At 45.0% G+C, this 21,586-nt stretch overlaps 1 protein-coding gene across 2 annotated transcripts; it reads left to right on the forward strand.

The window, feature by feature from the left end:
* Nucleotides 1-8,387: 8,387 nt before the first annotated feature.
* Nucleotides 8,388-14,597, forward strand: LOC115117007 (L-rhamnose-binding lectin CSL2-like). Of its 2 annotated transcripts, none has more exons than XM_065027835.1 (10): nucleotides 8,388-8,493; nucleotides 10,424-10,526; nucleotides 10,854-10,889; nucleotides 11,936-11,989; nucleotides 12,070-12,205; nucleotides 12,425-12,534; nucleotides 12,669-12,713; nucleotides 13,715-13,853; nucleotides 14,062-14,169; nucleotides 14,291-14,597. In XM_065027835.1, the coding sequence occupies exons 2-9, from the start codon at nucleotides 10,496-10,498 to the stop codon at nucleotides 14,165-14,167; spliced, it is 657 nt and encodes a 218-aa protein (XP_064883907.1). In that variant the 5' UTR covers nucleotides 8,388-8,493; nucleotides 10,424-10,495; the 3' UTR covers nucleotides 14,168-14,169; nucleotides 14,291-14,597. The 2 variants fall into 2 exon arrangements, with proteins under 2 accessions (XP_064883907.1, XP_064883908.1); XM_065027836.1 differs by having other exon boundaries at nucleotides 8,402-8,493; nucleotides 10,410-10,526.
* Nucleotides 14,598-21,586: the final 6,989 nt, after the last annotated feature.

The raw sequence follows: 21,586 nt of genomic DNA on the forward strand, positions 1-21,586 counted from the left end.
GGACAATAACCTAAAACACAATATACACTGCAGTTACTTAGTTTTGGCTTAAATCAACTCGAAAATAAGGTAAGTCTTAAATGGCTGTCTAGTAATGGTCAACAACCAACTTGACAGAGCTTGAAGAATTTAAATAATGTGCAAGTTTTGTACAGTCTAGGTGTGCTGTGAGACCCAGAAAGGTTCACAGCTGTAATCACTGACAAAGGTGATTCTAACATGTATTGACTCAGGGGTTTGAATACATTTACATTTACATTTAAGTCATTTAGCAGACGCTCTTATCCAGAGCGACTTACAAATTGATGCGTTCACCTTATGACATCCAGTGGAACAGCCACTTTACAATAGTGCATCTAAATCTTTTAAGGGGGGGGGTGAGAAGGATTACTTTATCCTATCCTAGGTATTCCTTAAAGAGGTGGGGTTTCAGGTGTCTCCGGAAGGTGGTGATTGACTCCGCTGTCCTGGCGTCGTGAGGGAGTTTGTTCCACCATTGGGGGGCCAGAGCAGCGAACAGTTTTGACTGGGCTGAGCGGGAACTGTACTTCCTCAGTGGTAGGGAGGCGAGCAGGCCAGAGGTGGATGAACGCAGTGCCCTTGTTTGGGTGTAGGGCCTGATCAGAGCCTGGAGGTACTGAGGTGCCGTTCCCCTCACAGCTCCGTAGGCAAGCACCATGGTCTTGTAGCGGATGCGAGCTTCAACTGGAAGCCAGTGGAGGGAGCGGAGGAGCGGGGTGACGTGAGAGAACTTGGGAAGGTTGAACACCAGACGGGCTCTTGAACGTCTGGATGAGTTGTAGGGGTTTAATGGCACAGGCAGGGAGCCCAGCCAACAGCGAGTTGCAGTAATCCAGACGGGAGATGACAAGTGCCTGGATTAGGACCTGCGCCGCTTCCTGTGTGAGGCAGGGTCGTACTCTGCGGATGTTGTAGAGCATGAACCTACAGGAACGGGCCACCGCCTTGATGTTAGTTGAGAACGACAGGGTGTTGTCCAGGATCACGCCAAGGTTCTTAGCGCTCTGGGAGGAGGACACAATGGAGTTGTCAACCGTGATGGCGAGATCATGGAACGGGCAGTCCTTCCCCGGGAGGAAGAGCAGCTCCGTCTTGCCGAGGTTCAGCTTGAGGTGGTGATCCGTCATCCACACTGATATGTCTGCCAGACATGCAGAGATGCGATTCGCCACCTGGTCATCAGAAGGGGGAAAGGAGAAGATTCATTGTGTGTCGTCTGCATAGCAATGATAGGAGAGACCATGTGAGGTTATGACAGAGCCAAGTGACTTGGTGTATAGCGAGAATAGGAGAGGGCCTAGAACAGAGCCCTGGGGGACGCCAGTGGTGAGAGCGCGCGGTGAGGAGACAGATTCTCGCCACGCCACCTGGTAGGAGCGACCTGTCAGGTAGGACGCAATCCAAGCGTGGGCCGCGCCGGAGATGCCCAACTCGGAGAGGGTGGAGAGGAGGATCTGATGGTTCACAGTATCGAAGGCAGCCGATAGGTCTAGAAGGATGAGAGCAGAGGAGAGAGAGTTAGCTTTAGCAGTGCGGAGCGCCTCCGTGATACAGAGAAGAGCAGTCTCAGTTGAATGACTAGTCTTGAAACCTGACTGATTTGGATCAAGAAGGTCATTCTGAGAGAGATAGCGGGAGAGCTGGCCAAGGACGGCACGTTCAAGAGTTTTGGAGAGAAAAGAAAGAAGGGATACTGGTCTGTAGTTGTTGACATCGGAGGGATCGAGTGTAGGTTTTTTCAGAAGGGGTGCAACTCTCGCTCTCTTGAAGACGGAAGGGACGTAGCCAGCGGTCAGGGATGAGTTGATGAGCGAAGTGAGGTAAGGGAGAAGGTCTCCGGAAATGGTCTGGAGAAGAGAGGAGGGGATAGGGTCAAGCGGGCAGGTTGTTGGGCGGCCGGCCGTCACAAGACGCGAGATTTCATCTGGAGAGAGAGGGGAGAAAGAGGTCAGAGCACAGGGTAGGGCAGTGTGAGCAGAACCAGCGGTGTCGTTTGACTTAGCAAACGAGGATCGGATGTCGTCGACCTTCTTTTCAAAATGGTTGACGAAGTCATCTGCAGAGAGGGAGGAGGGGGGGAGGGGGAGGAGGATTCAGGAGGGAGGAGAAGGTGGCAAAGAGCTTCCTAGGGTTAGAGGCACATGCTTGGAATTTAGAGTGGTAGAAAGTGGCTTTAGCAGCAGAGACAGAAGAGGAAAATGTAGAGAGGAGGGAGTGAAAGGATGCCAGGTCCGCAGGGAGGCGAGTTTTCCTCCATTTCCGCTCGGCTGCCCGGAGCCCTGTTCTTATCTAAATGAGATATTTCTATTTCATTTTCAATACATTTGCAAAAAATGTATTAAATGTGTAGATGGGTGAGACTTATTTCGTCATCCATTTTGAATTCAGGCTGTAACACAAAGTGGAGTAAGTCGAGGTGTATGAATGCTTTCTGAAGGCACTCTACACACAGACCTGAGTTATTGTAGTATCTGTCACTACCTCACTGTCCAACCCAGCAGCATGAACAGAAGAAAATGTTCAATTCTTTCCAGTTGTCCATGAAGAATTGACCAGGACCTGGCGTCCAAAGAAGATGGTAGTCTACACATACAAAAAGCAGTGGGTGCTCATATTTACAGTAGTCAAAACTAAATTATAAACTGGGTGGTTTGAGCCCTGAAAGCTGATTGGCTGACAGCCATGGTATATCAGACCGTATACCATTGGTATGACATTTATTTTTACTGCTATAACTACGTTGGTAATTATTTTATAATAGCAATAAGGCACCTCGGGAGTTTGTGATATATGGCCAATATACCACGTCTAAGGGCTGTGTTCAGGCGCTCTGTCGCACATAAGAACAGCCCTTAGCCGTGGTATATTGGCCATATACTACACCTCAGGCTTTATTGCTCAAATCTACAGTACCATTCAAAAGGTTGGACACATCTACTCAAGGGTTTTTATTTTTACTATTTTCAACATTGTAGAATAATAGTGAAGATATCAAAACTATGAAATAACACACATGGAATCATGTAGTAACCAAAAAAGTACTGACAGCTTTGCACACTCTTGGGATTCTCTCAACCGGCTTCATGTGGAATGCTTTTCCAACAGTCTTCCCTCCACAAAACCTGGGGTATACCAACAAAGCCAAAACACAGGGATATTGGAGGGTAAATTATTATTCAATGTAAACAGGCAATAAACATCATTTCATGCATCTCCTTCATCTCACAAAAGGAAACGGTATACCAAGAACATTAGAGACGGTGATAAATCAACATTTTGTAACAGAGGACAATTACTGTGAAAGTGGGTGTTCATCTGAATCAGTGAAAGCTCTTCCCCTAAATCTGACTTGACTGACTTGACTAGTTAAATAAAGGTTAAAAAATGAGAGAAAGAGGGATTAGACGGAGATGTCATGAACAAGACCCGTATGTATTGGAGCCAACTGTTTCCATTGTTTCGGTCAGCTCCATTCATTGGGAGTTCAATTTAGCTTCCAATGCCGATATACTTCCTGGTTAATCTTCAATTTGATGACTTCACTGTCTAATCCTTCTTAATCTCTGTCACGCCCTGGCCTTAGTATTCTGTGTTTTCGTTAGTATTTTGGTGAGGCCAGGGTGTGACATTGGGGATTTATGTGGTTTGTTTTGTCTGGGGTTGTTTGTAGGAATGGGATTGTGGTTAGAGTAGTACTCTAGGTAAGTCTATGGTTGCCTAGAGTGGTTCTCAATCAGAGGCAGGTGTTTATCGTTGTCTCTGATTGGGAACCATATTTAGGTAGCCATATTCTTTAGGTCTCTGTGTTAGTTTGCACCAGAATAGGCTGTTTAGGGTTTCACGGTTATTGTATTGTTCATCTTTTATTAAACATGTATCATAATAACCACGCTGCATTTTGGTCCGATCCCTGCTACACCTCCTCTTCAGAGGAGGAGGAAGAAGAGAACCGTTACAATCTCATTCTAGCTGTGTAACCAGAAAGTTTGGGGACAACCCAAAGGCAAAAATACAATCCGTTTTCCATTTGAATCATTGATTAATTTATTATGTAACTTAAATCGGGCAAAATGTGACTGATCCATGTTCAAATGAAGTCTTAATAGATTTCCCATCCACTGTGTCATTGTCTTGTGTCTGATCAGGGTCTTCCAGTAAATGTCCTTAATGGAGGTGATTTTGACAGCAAATTAAAATCATTGATAAGGAAAAAGGCATACATTGCAACCGATGAAAGCTACATTGCTCAGGAGAAGGGAATATTAACGTAATCATTTGCTCATTCTCCATTAGTCGCAATGTGACTGGTAATACAAAAAGTTAATAACATTTCAATGTAGCTTCAACACACACATACTTTACTCCGACTAAAACTCACCCAGGTAAGTAGATCATCTAAGTTTAGAGTTGATCATGAGGTTGAAGCCAGAGGATTTATTTTGGTGAGTTCAAGACTACATACTAAGTCACAAAATCTCAACCCAAATTCAATATCGCATCAAAAACTATTTATAGTAATATTCATTGATACTAATAAATGCTGATTAAATAACCCTGAAACATTTATCAATAAAATATATTTCTAAAGCACTTTTTACGTCAGCTGATGTCACAAAGTGCTATGCCACAAGCAGAACAGTTGAAACTGGAGCAGCAGCACGACCAGGTGGACAGCCAGGAGTCATCAGGCCAGGTAGTCCTGAGGTATGCTTCTAGGGCTCAGGTCCTCTTGAGAGAGGAGTGAAAGAGAGACTAAGAAATTAATGACTGAAAGTAGCCTATACCATTTTATACAGGGGTTTTCAAACTTTGTGCCCAAGGACCCCCACTCAGGCAAACCGGCAACCCAGGGATCCCCATCATACTGTATATTTTGACCTCCCCACAGTTCATTGGAAGAGGAAGTATACACTTGAACAGCCATATAGCTAGAAGGGTAAAGTAGAAAATGTTGCTTTTATGAAGCAAATTCTCTGCAATTCTACACATTTTCTCATTGAGCAGAGAAAATGTTGCAGTTTTAAAGATAATATCCTGCAATTCTATGCATTCTGCCATGGCTAATGCTGTGTTCCTCTGCTCAAGCATAACACAATCAAGAAGCATGTGCCCTGAATGCCTGTTTTTTGTATTTCTGATTCGCCCTGACCGTGGAGCTTTCATTGGATTATTCCTTCTCAAAGATGGTATTATTCAAAATATATTAAGTTCAATATTGTTTCTGAATTCATTCTATCTGGTTTTGGTCGTTTAAGTTGACAAACTGTTTTTCCATCCGGAAAATGACCATTTAAAAATGTCCCACCTACGAATTTTACAGAATAACCACAACAACAAAAAAAGGCTCCCCTTGTAATTAGCCCCAATGACTAATTTCTTCCAAACTAATAGGATAGTTTGAGATTTTGGCAATGAGGCTATTTATTTACTTCCCCAGAGTTGGATGAACAGGAACAGCTAGCATGCTAATTGTTCCTGTAGACTTCCAGTTATAACACTAGTTGACTCATTTACCTTGAAATCCAATAGGTCAAATTAAATTTGTCACATACACATTTAGCAGATATTATTGCAGATGTAGCGAAATGCTTGTGTTTCTAGCTCCAACAGTGCAGTCAAATCTAACAAGTAATATCTAACAATACCCACAATCTAAAGTAAGGAGTGGAAGGAATGGAATTAAGAATATAACAATATTTGGACAAGCAATGTCAGAGCGGCATAGACTAAGATACAGTAGAATAGGATAGAATACAGTATACACGCACACACACGAGATGAGTAATGCAAAACGTCAAACAATATTAAAGTGACTAGTATTCCAATTATTAAAGTGGCCAGTGATTTCAAGTCTATGTATATAGGGCAGCAGCCTCTAATGTGCCAGTGATGGCTATTTAACAGTCTGATGGCCTTGAGAAAACTCTTTCTGTCTTTTGGTCCCAGCATCGACGCACCTGTACTGACCTATTCTTCTGGATGATAGCGGGGTGAAAAGGCAGTGGCTCGGGTGGTTGTTGTCCTTGATGATCTTTTTGGTCTTCCTGTGACATCGGGTGCTGTAGGTGGCCTGGAGGGCAGGTAGTTTGACCCCGGTGATGCGTTGGGCAGACCTCACCACCCTGACTCCAATGACTCCAATTTTGTTAGACTTCTTCTTCGCTTGTGCTGTACAGTTTATGATCATTGCAATAAATAATACTAAGTCCACCTTTTTAACATGTAGCATTTTACTATCCCTTGGTTGATGAGAAGCCTTCACTGGTCTTGGTGGCTCTACTACCATTGCTTATTCCCCACCACTCGTTCCTTCCAATTTTCTCAACACCTCTCAATGTGTTTACAATACCACGTTGGTGAAAATAGACCAAATTATTAGGGTGAGGCACATGGGCTACTAACAGCTTACTACACAACATACACTTAGTATTAGTTTCTTAGCTACAAGAGAGATATCTCTCTGGTATCCTACAGTACATCATTTATGAAGCAGCATAAGACCTTTTTGGACTCACTTGTTGTGATTTGCTTGAACAGGAAAGTGGCACGGCTGTCCTTGTGGACAAATTTTGTCATCAAAGAGAAAGATGACAGATTTACAATTCTGAGTTGAATGACCGTTCAAAATATATTTTCCCAGTTTGAGCTGTTTATTCCCGACTTCCCAGCTGCAACGCTTGCAGTTAGGCACTGTCACCAATTCCTTACAAACCACTCATTGTTGAATTTGCGATCTCCAAATTGTTGTGTGATGTTTATGTCCAATGGCCGATGAGCACCGATATGTTTTATCTATATTTCTCTTCATTATTTCACAATTAAGATTGTGAAAGTAAGATGTTGATATGATCAGTCCAATCAAAGATAGTGTACCGACTAACCAGTGCCCCCGCACACTGGCTGAAATGTTGGATGTCTACCCTTTCTAAGGACTTACGCTTGGCTATTGCGTAAGGACCCCATGAGTGACAGAACACTGAGCCAATCACGGCACAATACTCCTATCTTCTGCTGTCCAGCCCCACCACCACAGAAAGCACTGAGCTAGGCTGAAACTCCTGCATTTTTGACTTGCCTTACTCAAAAAAACGAGACCATGGCTGCATTCAACACTTAAAAGACATACCCTATCCCCCAGCCCTCAAACTAAGTGGGCAGTTCTGATGAGGTATCAAGACGTCTGACGAGTATACACTTGCAGGGCAAAGGGCGAGGAGGAAGGAATGATTTTAAATGGACCGCCTCTGCCCAGAAATTCATCAGCTGTTCATCCCGCAATGATTGGGTTTTCAGCCACCGGTAGCTACTTACATTTGTATGTTGACTCCATATTGACGTTGAGGTTAAGTTCAGGCTTAAGTTTAGGTTAAGTTTACAAACTGAATTATGGGGCTTTTCAGGCTCCGAAGTGAACATAATTGTACACTCGCAAACTCCATTAAAAAACGAGGGCTGAGGGGCTTGTGTTGCAAACTTCCCTTGCTTGGCGAATCATTTGGACCAAAGACAAACAAAGCAGCAGGGATTCCCCCAAGAGCCGAGGGCTGTCTACTTTGAGTTTGAACCACAGCCCATGTTTGTATGCAGCTTTATTATTAACTCAATATATATATATATGTTTACATTGTTTCAAACTGACATGTGACACGTATTAATGCCAAAATAACATGCAAAACAGGCAAGCCCCCAAAAAAAAAATATTTATACATTTGTTGATAAAAATGTTGGTCTCAGAGCCCCACCAGTCCTGAATGACGGGTCGCCACTGCTCAACACACAGCTTCTTCTGCTCCGCAAACATAAACAAAAATAAGACCACTTCTTGTGACTCTCACCGACTCCACACTTTCTTCCAACACATTACAGATTTTCCTGGAGACAATGAACGGATTTCCCAAGTAGCATTCATCCAAAACCCTGACTAGGACCAAAAACGAGTCTAGTGGTTCCCTATTTTCCAACATAGCTTTACTTTTCTTGTTTACCTTTTTCTTCGCCACTGTAACCCACTCATTCTCACTTTCTGTACTATAAGCTTCACTCGACTCACTAGTAGTGTCAAACAAAACCCCAGGTTCCTCCATCTTCCGACAGTAATTCTCCCCGTTCATTGAACAATAAAAGGTTGCTAACCCTCTTTTAGGATTTGACAAATTAGGTAAATATTACCATACCAATAAAGTTTGATTGGTTGATTACGGGCCCAGTGATGTAAGCATGGTGTGTACAATTCTCCATCCGACCAAATTTGGGGCACCCAGCTCAATGCCGGGAGGCGGCCTGGTTCAAAACGAAGGCAATCAACGCTTACCGGGATCACCCGGGGCGCAGGCCAGGGGCATTAATAGAATTCCCGAAAAACTAAATCGTCCCACGGCTGAATGTAATTGGGGACGTCTGCTATAGGATATATAATCATTAATACCTGAGCACGCTCCTTTCAGAGACGCAGGAGAAACAAGCCAGCTCAGGGTGAGATAAGCAAACAATACAAACAACTTGAAACAATCAAAGTGTACACGTGTAATTGGTCCAATAAAGAAACAACAAATGACATAGCAAATGTCGTAAATTATGTTAATCTATGGTAACTGGCGATTGTACTATTGAAATGAAAAAACAATATAATGCTGTCTTGTGATTCAATCACATGGTGTAGTCATCTATGTGAATATGGGAAGACCTGCGCATGAACACTTTGTTAAATTCAGTGCTTAATTGGTAGGTTCCGGAACAAAAAGTGAGCGCGAGAAGGGGGTGGTGACCTGGGGAATTCTGAGGTACCGGAACGCATGAAGGAGTATCACTTTTATAATAAAGCATTGTATGCATATCATCGCATTGCAGCCTGGTCTCAGACTATACGCAGTAAAAGTAAATGGAACACTCCGTTTAGAATGATTCAGTATGGTTACTTAAGACAAAAATGTAAGCATGGTGGTTGGTCAGGGTGGGTGTATAAGGCAAATGTAATTAATAATTTTTCAAGTACTGGCTACTTTTTAGCTACTTTGCAACTACTTAGCATGTTAGCTAACACATCCCCTAACCCTTTTAGTGAACCCTTTTAGCTAACCTTAACCCCTTAGCTCCTAAACGTAACGCCTAGCTAACGTTATCAAGCTATATGACGTCAGCTGCCTACCTCCTATCTAGAATTGTAACATTTGATTACTTTTGCAAATTTGTAACATAATAAGCATTTTAATTTGTAATGTTTCATACAAAATGGGTGATGGATGTTCTCAAATTAATTCATACCATATAAAATGTGATTTATCATACTAAATGGAGTGTTATGGATTTAAGTATAGAATAATACAAAATGTTCTGAGGACAGATTGTGCATGTGTATAGTTGCATAGAGTAGAACTACACACATGGGGTAACTTTTTTTGTAGCCTAGGGTCTGGGAAAAATGTGGCCTTTTATATAAATACATTGAATGCAATTCTGCATAATTTTACATGACTGACTTTGGCAGAATCTTTAATAGTGCACAAATGATCACAATGACAGGCTACTTTGACACTGACAAACTGACTCTGAGCTCAATAAAAACCACCTTGTCTTGAATCCATCAATAGCCTTGGCCTAGGTGTGTGGAGACGCATATATTGTAGGCTATAATATGAGGACGAAGTTAGTCTAGAGATGGTGTTTTGGCACAACATGTCAGACATCCCCGGCGAGAGTACTGCGCTTCATTCGGCAAGTCAGTGACACTGAAAATAGCTACCAGTGTCACTGACTCACCCAATGATGGGCAGTAATCTCACAGGAGATGTCTGACATGTTCCTGCCAAAAGACCATCTCTCTCCTTTTTACATTGTACAACAATATTTGGAAGCTGATTAAATATATTTTGGTAGCCAACCTGTCTTTTCCTGTGATTGTATTTGAAATATTGGGAATGGCCTGTATGGAAGAATTGCCAATGAGGCAACTCGAATTAACTTTGATATATTTTTATTATAATATTCACATTGGGAAAAGTGAAGATAAAAAATGAAATTCTGGGAGAGGTACTGAGTCTGGCAAAAAAGGTTCCCAACGAATGTTTAAAACAGGAGGGTGCCAGCCGGCTAAAATTAAGCACTGGTTAATTAGATATAACTAAACTTTTTACTGAAACTGTATTACGTGACATAATCACAGGTAGATTGATACCCAGAGAAAATAAAACCCAATGATAACTAAAATGGGCTTCACGCTGTGGTGATTGCGTAACGGGAGGACGGCACCGTCACACAGTACATGTGGTTTGAGCTGGCCTGAGATTTTAGTTCTGTGTTGCTGAGTTGACTGCTAATCTGCTGTGCTTTGTGTTCCTGGTTGATGCTTTGTAAACAAGGATCTGTTCTTTGCAAGTATCAATAAATGTTAGGTGTATTTGTCCAGGTGACCATCTGTAACATCTTACTTGTTACTACTACAACTGAACCAGCTACTACCACACCTGTACCCAGCATCATGCTCCTTGTCAGACTGACTGCGTTCACCTGTGAGTATACTGACTGACTTGTAACAAAATATGTATTTGAGGGCGTTTAAAATATACATTCCAGTATTTTCCAGAAGTTTCTATTTCAGTTTGTATAGAAAGTAATTGAAGTCCAATATCAACAGTATGACCCAGGTCTAATATACAGCATCCTGTATTATCTGAGGACTAGGTGATGTCCCATGTCTGTCTATACGCAGTACCATACTATATACTGTACATTATTTATATACTTACTGTATATGCTGTACACTACTCTTCTGTAAAGAATTGCGATGAGACTGACCAAGGTTAGAAAAGCTGAACTAGCTGTGTGATGTGTTTCAGTGCTGGCTGCAGTTTGCTGTACACTACCAGCTGCAGGTACGTTGGTGATTGTGTGTGAGCGCATCATTTTCTTTTACCAGGCAGTTATGCAACCTGTCACAGTGCTCTCGATGGTGCAACTGTAGAACCTTTTGAGGATCTGAGGACCCATGCCAAGTCTTTTTAGTCTGACTGTCTTGGTGTGCTTGGACCATGTTACATTGTTGGTGATGTGGATGCTAAGGAACTTGAAGTTCCTTAGTAATCCGTCTGGCCCTGCGGCCTTGTGAATGTTGACCTGTTTAAAGGCTTCACTCGCATCGGCTGTGGAGAGTGTGATCACAGTCATCTGAATCAGCTGATGCTCTAATGCATGTTTCAGTGTTACTTTCCTCGACGCGAGCATAGAAGTAATTTAGCTCAACTGGTAGGCTTGTCACTGGGCAGTTCTTGGCTGTGCTTCCCTTTGTAGTCTGTAAACATTTGCAAGCCCTGCTACATCCGACGGGCGTCGGAGCCGGTGTAGTACGATTTGATCTTAGTTCTGTATTGACGCTTTGCATGTGATGTTTCGTCGGAGGGCATATCCGACAATCTCGCAGGTGAAGAAGCTGGATGTGGTGGTCCTGGATTGGTGGTGCACGTGGTTTGCGTTTGTGAGGCCGGTTGGACATATTGCCAAATTCTCTAAAACGGCGTTGGCGGCTGCTTATGGTAGACAAATTAACATCAAATTCTGTGGCGACCGCTGTGGTAGACATTCATGCCAATTCCACGCTCCCTCAACTTGAGACATCTGTGGTATTGTCTTGTGACAACTGCACATTTTATTGTTCCCAGTATAATGTGTACCTGTGTAATGAGCATACTGTTTAATCAGCTTCTTGATTTGACGCATCTGTCAGGTGGCTGGATTATCTTGGCAAAGGAGAAATGCTTACTAAAAGGGATGTAAACAAATTTGTAAAACATTTAAGAGAAATAAGCTGTCTTGCATATGGAACACGTCTGGGATTTTTTATTTCTGCTCATGAAACATGGGACCAACACATTTGTTGCGTTTTATTTTTTGTTCAGTGTATATGTGATTGTTTCTCACTCAGCGACCAGAGTGGTCACCTGTGACAATGGAGAAAACGTCCAGTTCCTGATCTGTGGTAAGAACACACACATTCTATCCTGATGGTCTCTCCATAGTGCTGTCTGTTTCTTTACATTGTTTTTCTTGCCCTGCTAGATTCTGGAGTGATCTTCATTGAGAGAGCTCTGTATGGAAGGACTGACGGAACCACCTGCAAAGAAGGACGACCTGCCAACCAGCTGACCAACACACAGTGTTCACAGACGGGCACCCTGGAGGTCCTCTCACACAGGTACAGTCAGTATTTATTTGATAAAGACATGCTGGGATTCAGAGGCACTTTGTTGAAAAGCACATTGCAGTATCGATGTGCCTTTTTAAAGCCAATTTTCCTGATGTTCACAGTAAACACTGCAAATGTTTGCTTTAAATGTCAAGCGCTGCATGCTTGTTGACAACGCGTTTGATTAAATCCCAGCCATAGCTCATCTTACCTCCTGATATCCCCCAGGTGCAATGGGAAACAGGTGTGTGAAGTGAACACTGAAGTCTTCCGTACTTCTGACCCCTGTGTTGGAATCTACAAATACCTGGAAACCACCTACACCTGCCTCCCAGCAAGTCAGTCTGTTTCTATGTATATTAATACAAAACACTAAACCAGGCGAATGTCTGCTATGAAAATGTATGTCTTTTATTTATGTCTGCCCAGCAGTGGCCAGTGTGGTGTGTAATTCCTGTTTTTGTCTTGGCAGCACGCAGCACCACGTGTGAAGGCTCTGATGTTCAACTAGAATGTGGTAAGGCTCTGATGCCCTACTTGAATGTGGTGAGGCTCTGATGCCCGACTTGAATGTGGTGAGGCTCTGATGCCCGACTTGAATGTGGTGAGGCTCTGATGCCCGACTTGAATGTGGTGAGGCTCTGATGCCCGACTTGAATGTGGTGAGGCTCTGATGCCCGACTTGAATGTGGTGAGGCTCTGATGCCCGACTTGAATGTGGTGAGGCTCTGATGCCCGACTTGAATGTGGTGAGGCTCTGATGCCCTACTTGAATGTGGTGAGGCTCTGATGCCCTACTTGAATGTGGTGAGGCTCTGATGCCCTACTTGAATGTGGTGAGGCTCTGATGCCCTACTTGAATGTGGTGAGGCTCTGATGCCCTACTTGAATGTGGTGAGGCTCCGATGCCCCACGAGAATTTGGGGCTCTATTTTTATACATTATTTTGCCAAGTAAGTTGACTGAATACATTCTCATTTACAGCAATGACCTGGGGAATAGTTACAGGGGAGAGGAGGATGAATGAGCCAATTGTAAGCTGGGGATGATTAGGTGACCATGATGGTGTGAGAGCCAGATTTGGGAATTTAGCCAGGACACCCCTACTCTTATGATATGTGCCATGGGCTCTTTAGTGACCAGAGAGTCAGGACACCCGTTTAACGTCCCATCAGAAAGACTGCACCCTACACAGGGCTGTGGGATCTTTTTTTAGACCAGAGCAAAAGGTGCCTCCTACTGGCCCTTCAACACCACCTCCAGCAGCATCTGGTCACACATCCAGGGACTCAACAGTACCAACCCTGCTTAGTTTCAGAAGCAAGCCAGCAGTGGGATGCAGGGTAGTATGCTGCTCTATTAGAATGTTGTAAGCTGGTCAACACTGCTGTACAGTGTAGTCACATCTCATATGATGATATAGTAGAGCAGTATTATACACTGTTTATTACCATCACTTGTACACCAAAGACATCCAGCCTTACCTCATCCCCCTTTCTCCTTCCTCCTCTCCCTCAGATGAAGGTAGTATCCAGATCCACAGTGCCAACTATGGCCGCCGTGACCAGCTAGTGTGTTCCTTTAATCGGCCCGCTAACCAACTAGCCAACACCAACTGCCTGAGCCAATCCATAACCACCAGTAAGGTAGCAAAGAGGTACTGAAACCTGCAGTGTACTGTAGTGTTAACTTCTACCTGTAGAAATGCATGACTGTAGTGTTAACCTGGACTGTAGAAACGGGACTGTGGTGTTAACCTGGACTGTAGAAACGGGACTGTGGTGTTAACCGGGACTGTGGTGTTAACCGGGACTGTGGTGTTAACCGGGACTGTAAGTGTTAACCTGGACCTGTCGTTGACACAGGTGTAATGGGAAGAGCCAGTGTGACGTCCCGGCGTCCAACTCTCTGTATGGAGATCCCTGTGTAGGAACCTACAAGTACCTGGATGTGGCTTACACCTGTGGCTAAATGTGAGGCACGCATGCATACGGTAACACACACACACACACACACACACACACACACACACACACACACACACACACACGACTGGGAAGTAGAACACTGGGGCTGACCGTTTTTGTCTTGCAGGAGATCTTCTCTGAGGAACATAGACCAGAGAGACCACATGGATATCTTCCTCTTCATTGGGCGGATTTGTATTTCTTTCCTGTCTTCTCTCCTCTGAAGTCTCAATTGAGTGTAAATTCTATGTAAATTCAAAATGTGTAAATCCCATTGATTGTGTATTTCATCAGGCATAATTTGTGTGTGATAAAACTATAATGAGGCCCCTCTTGTGCTGCAACAATGCACTGTCAGGAGGAAGCATGGAGAAATTAAACATTAACCCCAAAAATAAACTATTCTTCAAATAACACTGACATAAATCTTTGTGCATTTTGTGTACTAAAGTATTTATTCAAAACAATGTTGATTTTCTGAACTGAGGTGGTTGGTCTGAATTAAACTAAGCAGCATAAAGACAAGACGTGGTATTTTGTTCAATATTATGGAACATGTCCTTACACACTAAATACTTGATTTGAATCCACAAATGATATTACACCAAGTAGGATTAAAACATTTGAAGGTCTTGGATACATGGTTTGTTTGGGGCAAACAAAACACGAGTAAGTCTTCATATTTTAATAACCTAAAAAACAATATACACTGCAGTTACTTAGTTTTGGCTTAAATCGACTCGAAAATAAGGCAAGACTTAAATGGCTGTCTAATGGTCAACAACCAACTTTTACTATTTTAATTTATTTAACCTTTATTTAACCAGGTAGGAAAGTTGAGAACAAGTTCTCATTTACAATTGCGACCTGGCCAAGATAAAGCAAAGCAGTTCGACACATACAACAATACAACTTGTCAAAGCTTGAAGAATTTAAATAATATGCAAGTTTCGTACAGTCCAGGTGTGCTGTTAGACCCAGAAAGGTTCACAGCTGTAATCACTGACAAAGGTGATTCTAACATGTATTGACTCAGGGGTTTGAATACTTATCTAAATGAGATATTTCATTTTCAATACATTTGCAAAAAATGTATTAAATGTGTAGATGGGTGAGACTTATTTCGTCATCCATTTTGAATTCCAGCTGTAACACAAAGTGGAGTAAGTCGAGGTGTATGAATGCTTTCTGAAGGCACTCTACACACAGACCTGAGTTATTGTAGTATCTGTCACTACCTACTGTCCAACCCAGCAGCATGAACAGAAGAAGAAAATGTTCAACTCTTTCCAGTTGTCCATTAAGAATTGACCAGGACCTGGCGTCCAAAGAAGATGGTAGTCTACACATACAAAAAAAGCAGTGGGTGCTCATATTTACAGTAGTCAAAAATAAATTAGAAACTGGGTGATTCGAGCCCTGAAAGCTGATTGGCTGACAGCCATGGTATATCAGACCGTATACCATTGGTATGAAAACATTTTATATTTTTACTGCTATAACTACATTGGTAATTAGTTCATAGTAAGACACCTCGGGAGTTTGATATATGGCCAATATACCACGGCTAAGGGCTGTGTTCAGGCGCTCTGTCGCACATAAGAACAGCCCTTAGCCGTGGTATATTGGCCATATACTACACCTCAGGCCTTATTGCTCAAATCTACAGTACCATTCAAAAGGTTGGACACATCTAATCAAGGGTATTTATTTTTACTATTTTCAACATTGTAGAATAATAGTGAAATCAATACTATGAAATAACACACATGGAATCATGTAGTAACCAAGAAAGTTTTACATTAAATATATTTTAGATTCTTCAAAAGTAGCCATCCTTTGCCTTGACAGCGTTGCAAACTCTTGGGATTCTCTCAACCGGCTTCATCTGGAATGCTTTTCCAACAGTCTTCCCTCCACAAAACCTGGGGTATACCAACAAAGCCAAAACACAGGGATATTGGAGGGTAAATTATTATTCAATGTAAACAGGCAATAAACATCATTTCATGCATCTCCTTCATCTCACAAAAGGAAACGGTATACCAAGAACATTAGAGACGTGTCACGCCTTGGTCAATATATTTTGTGTTTTTGGTATATGTTTGGTAAGCCAGGGTGTGACATGGGTTTATATGTTGTGTTTCGTATTGGGGTTTGTAGTAATTGGGATTGTGTTGATTAGGGGTGTGTCTAGTTAGGCTTGGCTGCCTGAGGCGATTCTCAATTGGAGTCAGCTGCTTATCGTTGTCTCTGATTGGGAACCGTATTTAGGTAGCCTGAGTTCGCGTTGTATTTTGTGGGTGTTTGTCCTGTCTCTGTGTTGTAGTCACCAGATAGGCTCAGTCACTTGGTTTTTTTCTTTTCAATTGTTTTGGAAGAGAAGAGAACGAGCGCCATTCTCCTTGCGGAGATGGTGCTAAATACATCAACACGGTCGGTCCCTGGGATTGGGCTGGCCAACACGATTCGGTTTGCTTGGAAGGAAAAGGAGTTTGAGCCTTTAGGACGGGAATCCTTTGGAAGGATAATATTGATGGGGATTCTAAAGCTGACGGTGAAGGACGTGTTTTGTTTCCAAGGCAACTCGTTGGAGGGAGCATACGACGTTGCACTATATACAGAGGAAAAACACGATGATATCCTGAGAAGGGCAAGAGCAGTGGGAGGTGAGAGGCCGATGTGCCACTACGAAATAACAAGCCTGGCGAAGAATAACTTTAGGGTTGTAACTGTAAACATTTACAACCCTTACGTTAAGGACGAAGAGGTGAGGGCTTTTCTGGGGAGATACATGGATAACGTCTCCTCAGCAAGGCACCTCAAAGACTCCCTTGGGTTTTGGAATGGGAGGAGTGGCTTCCAGGCCCTCCTCAGAGAGGACCCAAGGGGACATGGTGGCTACCTCCATCCTCCTGCAATGTTCTCCCTAGGGGCTGACAGGGGGACGTTGTATTATGCACGTCAGCCCCCATTTTGCAGACGCTGTATGGCCTATGGTCACATATTCGCCTCATGCAGTGCAAGAAAATGCAGATTTTGTGCATCTGAGGATCACGAGGCGAGGGATTGTGACAAGCCTAAGACGTGCCATGGGTGTGGCTCGTCAGCACACCTGTGGAGGGGTGCCCGGCCCGTCAGAGGTCATATGCGTCTGCGGCTGGGGGGAGCAGGAGCGGGGGATGGGGGAAGAAGAGGAGGGGAAGGAAGCACGCCTCATGACCAGAGTTCAGGTCCAGAGGGGAAGGCCACAAGGAAGGAGGAGGAGCCAGAAGCGGCGGATGGAAGAGAGAAGGAAACGGAAGGCACGGGAGTAGGAGAACCAGAAAAAGCGGCGGAAGAAGGCAACCGAGTGGAGGAGCATGAGAGAGAAGAAAGCGAGGGAGGAGTGGTGGAGAAGGAGACGGTGGAAGAGAAAGTGGACTGGGGGGAAAGTGCCATGGTGGAAGAGATGAGGGGTATGGTGGAGGAGCTGGCGGGGGGGAGGGTGGTATCTCTTCACTGCCGCCATCACCAAAGAAGAGTATGAAGAGGGGGCGATTGGCCGACAGTGAGGGGGAAGGGATGGCCAAGAGAGTGATGGGGGCGGGAGAAACCTCTGGGTTGCTGCTGGTTTCCCCAGGCCCTCAACTTCTGTTGGGTGGGGACACACATAACAAGACTCAGGACTGGGTACAAGAGGAGGTGGGGAGTTTTTTGTTTGGGGACTCAGCCTCCCCAATTTTTTTCCAAACCAGCTGCAACACTGGGGAGGGGGAGGATTGTGGGGGTAGACCCAGGGTGCAGGGCACTCCGGAGCCAAACACTATTCCTGCATCCTGGGAGGGTGTGATGGAGGAAGAGGGGGGGATGTCGGGATTACGGATGGTGTTCTCACCGGTAGATATGGAGCAGGGGAGCATCGGGTGAGTCTCCTGTTTTCTGTTTTTTCTGTCTGGGTTTAGGATTTGAGTGTATTACATGTATTTATTTTTCATGGAGTCTAATTTTACTTTTGTTAGTTTAAATGTAAGGGATTTTGTTAAGAGGAGGGCGGTTTTTAGTTATTTGGAGGGTGTGGGGTTTGATTTTTGTTTTTTACAGGAGGTTCACCTGAGGGATGGAGGGGATGTTATTAGGTTTAAGAGGGAGTGGGACAAGGGGGAGTCGGTTTGGGGTGTTGGGGGTGCACTCATCGGGGTAGGGATTTTGTGTGGGCACAGGGAGGTAAAAGTGGAGGATTCTTTCGTGGTAATGCAGGGGAGGGTTATAGGGGTGGATGTCACGATAAGGGATTGTAAATTTAGATTAGTGGTGGTGTATGGGCCACAGGTGGTGGCAGACAGAAGGGAGATGGTGGACTGTCTGACGCCCCTGTGTGTCACAGATAGGAAATTAGTGATAGGGGGGGATTTTAATACAGATTTAGGAAGAGGGGGGGATAGTAGTGCGGGCGCCATTGCCAGGCTAATGGCTTGCCATGGTCTGGTAGATGGTGGTCTGCACACTACTCCGAAAATGGACGGTCCTACATGGCGTAACTCCAGGGGGGTTGAGCGGAGGCTCGACTATATTTTTGTAAATTTTTGTAAGTTGTCTGGGCGGCTGTTGCCTGTTTTCTTTTCGGATCACGACGGGGTGCTCCTGCAGGTGGGGTCGCCAGTCTGCCTCTTTGGTAGAGGGTACTGGAAGCTAGATCGGGATGTGCTGGAGGAGCAGGCTTTTGTTGACGGGTTTTATGGTTTCTTTTGGAGGCTTGAGGGCCTCCGGTCCATGTGCGAGGGGGTGTTAGAGTGGTGGGAATTAGTTAAGGTGAGGATTAGGGCTTTTATAATAGGGTATTGCAAGAGGAAAAAAAGGGAGGAGAGGAGGGAGGTGGATCGTATCCAGAGGTTAATTGAACTCGAATACGAGGCAGGCAACCTCGGCGGGTCGTTTGACTGGGAGAGATCCGCAACCCTAAAGGCGCAGCTCAGGGAGTTGCAGGAGCGGAAGGCTCGAGCTTTCCTTGAGCGAGCGCATAATGGCTTTCTAGAACAAAATGAGACTTGTTCTGCTATGTTCTTTAAGTTGGTTAGGGCAAGACAGAGTAGGAAGGTAATGCATGGTGTTAGGGAAGAAAATGGTAGTATAGTTAGAGAACCAGAGGATATGGTCAGGGTGACAACTGATCATTTCCAAGGTTTATTTAAGGAAAGGGAAATAGATGTAGAGCAGGGAAATGTGTTTTTAGAACACTTGTCCAGGCGGTTGCCGGAGGACATTAGAGAAGTGATGGAGGCCCAGATCTCACTAGAAGAGGGTGAGAGCGCTCTTAGGAGGATGGGAAAAGGGAAGGTGCCTGGGATAGATGGGCTGCCGGCTGAGTTTTATCTCAAGTTTTGGGGTATACTTGGACCAGTGGTCCTCGAAGTCTTGAAGGCCATCCTTGAGACGGGGTCCCGGGGGATCAATGGCTGTTGGTGTGCTGTCACTTTTATATAAGAAGGGGGAAGTAACAGACCTTGGCAACTGGCGGCCGTTGACCATGCTGTGTGTAGATTACAAGCTACTTGCAAAGGTTTTAGCAGACCGGATGCGCACAGCCCTTCCCTACGTCGTTCATGAGGATCAGACGTGCGGGGTAGAGGGCCGCTCTATTAGATGGAACCTACAGTTAATCAGGGACTCCATCGCTTGGGTTGAAGATAGAGGTCTGCCTTTAATGGTAGCAGCGCTAGATCAGGCGAAAGCCTTCGATCGCGTGAATAGATCATTTTTATTCAGAGTGTTAGGTCGATTAGGATTTGGGGAGAAGTTTATAGGATGGATTCGTACATTATATGTCGGAGCGGGGTGCCGAGTTAGTGTAAATAGTCACTTGGGTGATGTTTTTGACCTCTCGTCTGGGGTCAGGCAGGGGTGCCCACTCTCGGCTCTCCTCTTCGTTCTGTACATGGAGCCTCTCGGGGCTGCCATTAGGGCAGACACAGGGGTGGAAGGTTTGCTGATCCCTGGAAGTGGTGGGCTGCGTGTTAAGATGACGCTGTACGCCGACGACACTTCCTTGCTGTTGTGCAAGGACTCGTGCCTGACAAGGTCCCTTGCCATCTTTGGGGATTTCACCCGAGCGTCGGGAGCAGTTCTGAACCATGCAAAGTCTTCAGTCAAGTTTTTCGGAAGATGGCGCGGTAGAACGGATGTGCCTGGGGGGTTATCTCTCTGTGAGGGGGCCCTGAGGATTCTCGGGGTCCATTTTGAGACCTCCGGCTCAGCGACGCTAAACTGGAACATGCGTATCGCAGTGGTACAGAGGAAGCTAGCAATGTGGAAAGCTAGGTATTTGTCTTTTATGGGCAAAGTCCTGGTCCTAAAGGTGGATGTGTTGCCGTCTCTTTTGTATTTGGCATACATCTACCCATTGCCGGCTTGTCTGAGGAGGCCTCTAGTGAGGCTTGTGTTTCAGTTTATGTGGAGTGGCAGGTGCGAGTGGGTCGCCAGGGCACGCATGATCTGTCCCATCGGGAGGGAGGTAGGGGGTACCACATTTCCCCCTCAAGCTGGACTCAATTTTTGTTTCCTTCTTGTTAACGGAGCTTGCTCAGCCAGTGATACACCCGTCCGGTTACCTCCTGCGGGTGTTTTTCTCGTATCAGGCGAGAAGCATAATGGTGTGGTCTAACACGGGTCCTCGGGTGGAACAGCTGCCGTGGCACTTTGGTCATGCGGCCAAGTGGCTGCGTGCGCACCCTGAGGTTGAAGTTGCCCGAGTAGGTTTAGATCACAGGCACCTGTACGAGGAGGTCAGAAAGGCAGGGAGTCCGGCGCCTGTAGTGGGCATCTCGGAAGTGGTCTGGGAGGGAGTGCAGGCGCGGGGTCTGGATAACAGGCTCAAGGACCTGAATTGGTTGAGCCTTCATAAGTGTTTGCCGGTACGTTCCATCTTGTACCGGTATAATTTGGTGCAATCCCCCACCTGTCTAAGATCCTCTTGTGGCAGGGAGGAGACTGTGCGCCATGTCTTTTGGGACTGTGCCTTTGCCGGAGTAGTATGGGCTAGGGCACGGGTGTTGTTAGGTTTGGTAAAGGGGGATTTTGTATTGACGTGGGCCAGGTTAGAGAGGGGTGTAGGGAGAGCGAGAGGGACGGATAGGGACAGGTTTCTGCTCTGGCTTCTCATGAGTCTGTGGGAAGCTGTGGGAAAGCAAGGCAGAACATGGTGAAGACAGGGAAAGATTGGGGGGTGGAAGGGATAGTAAGGAGGGTGGAAGGAGATTTGAGGGGGAGGATGAAGAGGGAGGAGAGGAAGTGGGGGCAGCATGCTGCTCGGGAGAGGTGGAAGGGGGGTTTAGGGCTGGGTGTCATTTAGATTTGTAAGAGGATAGATTAGGGACGGGGAGATAGGGAGAGGTATTTTGTAGGGTAACGGGGAGGGAAGATGCTCCCCTGAGGTTTTGTTTGTGGT

The sequence above is a fragment of the Oncorhynchus nerka genome, linkage group LG14 (assembly GCF_034236695.1).
Source record: "Oncorhynchus nerka isolate Pitt River linkage group LG14, Oner_Uvic_2.0, whole genome shotgun sequence".
NCBI classification, from domain to species: Eukaryota; Metazoa; Chordata; class Actinopteri; order Salmoniformes; family Salmonidae; genus Oncorhynchus; species Oncorhynchus nerka.

Excerpts from the sequence above, each read along its gene's own strand:
- LOC115117007 (XM_065027835.1), top strand. The coding sequence starts at position 10,496 with ATGCTCCTTGTCAGACTGACTGCGTTCACCT. Across the intron at positions 11,990-12,069 it reads CGTCCAGTTCCTGATCTGTG|ATTCTGGAGTGATCTTCATT; the intron begins GTAAGAACACAC and ends TTGCCCTGCTAG. Across the intron at positions 12,535-12,668 it reads CTACACCTGCCTCCCAGCAA|CACGCAGCACCACGTGTGAA; the intron begins GTCAGTCTGTTT and ends TTGTCTTGGCAG.